This window comes from Rhagoletis pomonella, unplaced genomic scaffold (genome assembly GCF_013731165.1).
Source record: "Rhagoletis pomonella isolate Grant_MI unplaced genomic scaffold, Rhpom_1.0 Rhpom_scaffold_03496, whole genome shotgun sequence".
NCBI classification, from domain to species: domain Eukaryota; kingdom Metazoa; phylum Arthropoda; class Insecta; order Diptera; family Tephritidae; genus Rhagoletis; species Rhagoletis pomonella.
The window spans coordinates 1-2863 of NW_023462048.1; the positions used below are offsets into that span (position 1 = coordinate 1).

Genomic DNA, 2863 nt, shown 5'->3' on the forward strand with positions numbered 1-2863 from the left:
CTGAGGTATTAATTAGTGGCTGACGATTACATAATACAGGCAAAAAACCATTTTCAACAGGCGAATGGCATACGTTCGATGCACGTTCCCTTGGTGCAGCAACACGACTTTAATTTAGAGAGAGCAGAATTACCACCGTTATTTGCCTTAGCTTGCAAATTACGATGCATTAGTGAGTTTATGAGCACGAGCCTACAAGCTGCATGATTGGCAGCGATATTCGTCCCGGCTATTGTATGTTTTGATGGCGTGTCCTCGGGCATACTGAATGCGATGACCAGAAGCATGTACGATATTATTAAGATTTTGTAAGAAATATACTTTTTGAACCCGGCTTGGATAAAAACGGTAAGAAGTAGACTTGAAAAGGTTTTATTTAACATTCAACTACCTTTGCTGCAACCTTCACGCTTTTTTTCTAATATGCTCTTGCTGGTGATGCTGCCAGACTTAGGAAATGCGTCGGAATTTGCGATTTTATGGATAGAAAAATTTTTTACATTCTAAGTAAACGACTTAAGACGATTGAAAATCGTAAATATAAAATATCTTCAACAACGGTGGTTGCAGCAGAATTTTCATGAAAATTGTAATAACTAAGCAATGTCCTAACCAAATTTATGTTTTGTTTACAGCTTATTTTCTTAAACTATAAAGAATGGCAAATATAAAAGTGTTGGAAAGTGTTTGTCGGCATGATATAATAACATATTTTATAATATAAATCAAAAAACTGCTCACCATTGACAACCAGTGATACGGCTAAATTAATTTTCGGCTCGGTATTTACTTGGCATTCGTAAATTCCGCTATCTCTCTGCTGCGCATATTCGATCTTCAAGTCCCAATCATCGCTGCCGGGCGGATGTACAACAGAGAATCGCTGATCGCCAGTATAGGTGTAGATGTTAGTTGTTAGTATGTGAAGATCTCGTTTGCGCATCCATGAAACCTAAGACAATTTCAATTGATTTTGTTTATTTATCAATACATCGGTTGCATAATCTTACAAACTATAGGTACAGAATTGCAAATTTAGCTAATTTTTCAACTACAATTTAGGCAAGTTACAGTCTCTTAACCGACTGGTGTCGAATAATTAAAAATAAACTAAGTATTCACCGAGATCGATCATATTTCAGAGCAATATGCAATTAAATTATAGACAATCAATGCTAAGCAAAAAAATCATTTGACCACACAAATGCCTAAGTGTACCTTCACAAACCCGATCCGAGCGGCGCGCTGTTTGTAGGCAAAACACGCGTTTTTTTCAAAATCATAGATCTCTGGTTAGAAAAGAGATTATTGAATGAAACTTTGTTTGCGTGAAGATAAATTATCACATAGGAAGGTAGGTAGAAGTGACTGCCACCTTAGTGGCATACTTAGGCCATAGATAGAAAGCCGATTGAAATATATGCAAATTATAGAGAAATTACAACAACAATATCTTAATCTTCAAAAATCCATGCAAAATTTCACATTGTTTGAAAATTTTAATTTTTGCTCTCATTCCATTAAGGAACTAAACCGAATCCACATGAAATTTGTGAATGTTAAATTGGGAGCACGGCTGTATATTAAATACACCATAAGCATTGTTTCTGAAAGATTACTCTTTCTTCTATCTTAAAACCCGGCTTTAGGGCATAGGATGATGTACCCGAGCCGTCACTTTGGAAAAAACGAGAAGCTTCCTTTAAACTCTAAAAGCAAATAAATTATCAGCTTTCACAAAAAAATGTATGTAGCAAAAAGAGTTCTACTGGTCGGGATTTTAAAGAAAGTACACAGTTTGACCCTTTAGTGCAAAATGTGTCATATATTATACGCTTTTCAAGCCTTCATTTGATTTTAGTCGTTAAAGTTTGCTTTTGTTAAAGATACTTGACGGTCTATAAATACGTATGCTCTTAAGAAAAATTATCAATTTAAAGTCCGGTTAAACATAAAAATCGGACATAGACAAACATCTCGGGAAGAAACCGGACAGTTGGCAACCGTGATTATGTCATCTTAATACAAATATTTAGAACCTTTATTGTGAGATATAATCAATATTACGTGTTGTTATATTTCTTTTACATCATTTATAACAGCAATAACTTTAAAATTTACTTTTCCGCGTTTTGTACATTAATTTGGCAAAATGAAAATTTTGATCAAGTGACATTCCCTGGTGGCAATTGGATTTAATAGTGCGGGATCCGATAACCAACCTGTGTGCCACATGTAGCAGCAGTGGAAAGAAAAGATCCACTGAAGTCTGCAAATGTGGCTCGCTGTATAAATACGCATCTCACAAAAAAAAACACTATCAGAAATTATTTATGCGCTAAAAGACTAAAAAAACAATTGATCGAAACGAATGAATTCGGTTTACTTTTAACACACACATTTGTAGCAGCTAATCTTTTCATAATTTATGCAAGTTTGTGGCATTAAATCGCTAAATTTACTTACCGTACGGTTGCCTTTATTCTTGACGCGACATCTTAATATCGCCGGTTCATCAGCTACTGTCGATATATTTCTAGGGTTAACATCATCGAAATATGGACGTTCCGTACCCATGAATTCTGTTGAAGGAAAATAAATGTGATTATTGGGACAACTGATGTTCGTGATTTATTTCAAAATTTCAAAAATTTTATAAATGTTTTTTTTTTTTGTATTTTTCAACGTAATTATTTTTTCACTTAACAGTTCTCACCATTTTCGATGACCTTAAATAACACTGTGCCGTAAAAATATTTATTTCAGCAGCGTTATTGAACTTATACCACGATTTTCTTTAAGGAAAAATGGCAAAAGCAACAAAGTCTAAGCGATAGTAGTTATAGATTCTATTTCGGTCATC

At 34.4% G+C, this 2863-nt stretch overlaps 1 protein-coding gene across 1 annotated transcript; it reads right to left on the reverse strand.

Moving 5' to 3' along the window:
- Positions 1-649: 649 nt before the first annotated feature.
- Positions 650-2577, reverse strand: LOC118754176 (zwei Ig domain protein zig-8-like). The gene is made up of 2 exons (XM_036489041.1): positions 2467-2577; positions 650-952 (listed from the first exon to the last, which is right to left on the reverse strand). Exons 1-2 carry the CDS (start codon positions 2575-2577, stop codon positions 650-652), a joined length of 414 nt encoding a protein of 137 aa, XP_036344934.1.
- Between the last annotated feature and the right edge of the window lie 286 nt (positions 2578-2863).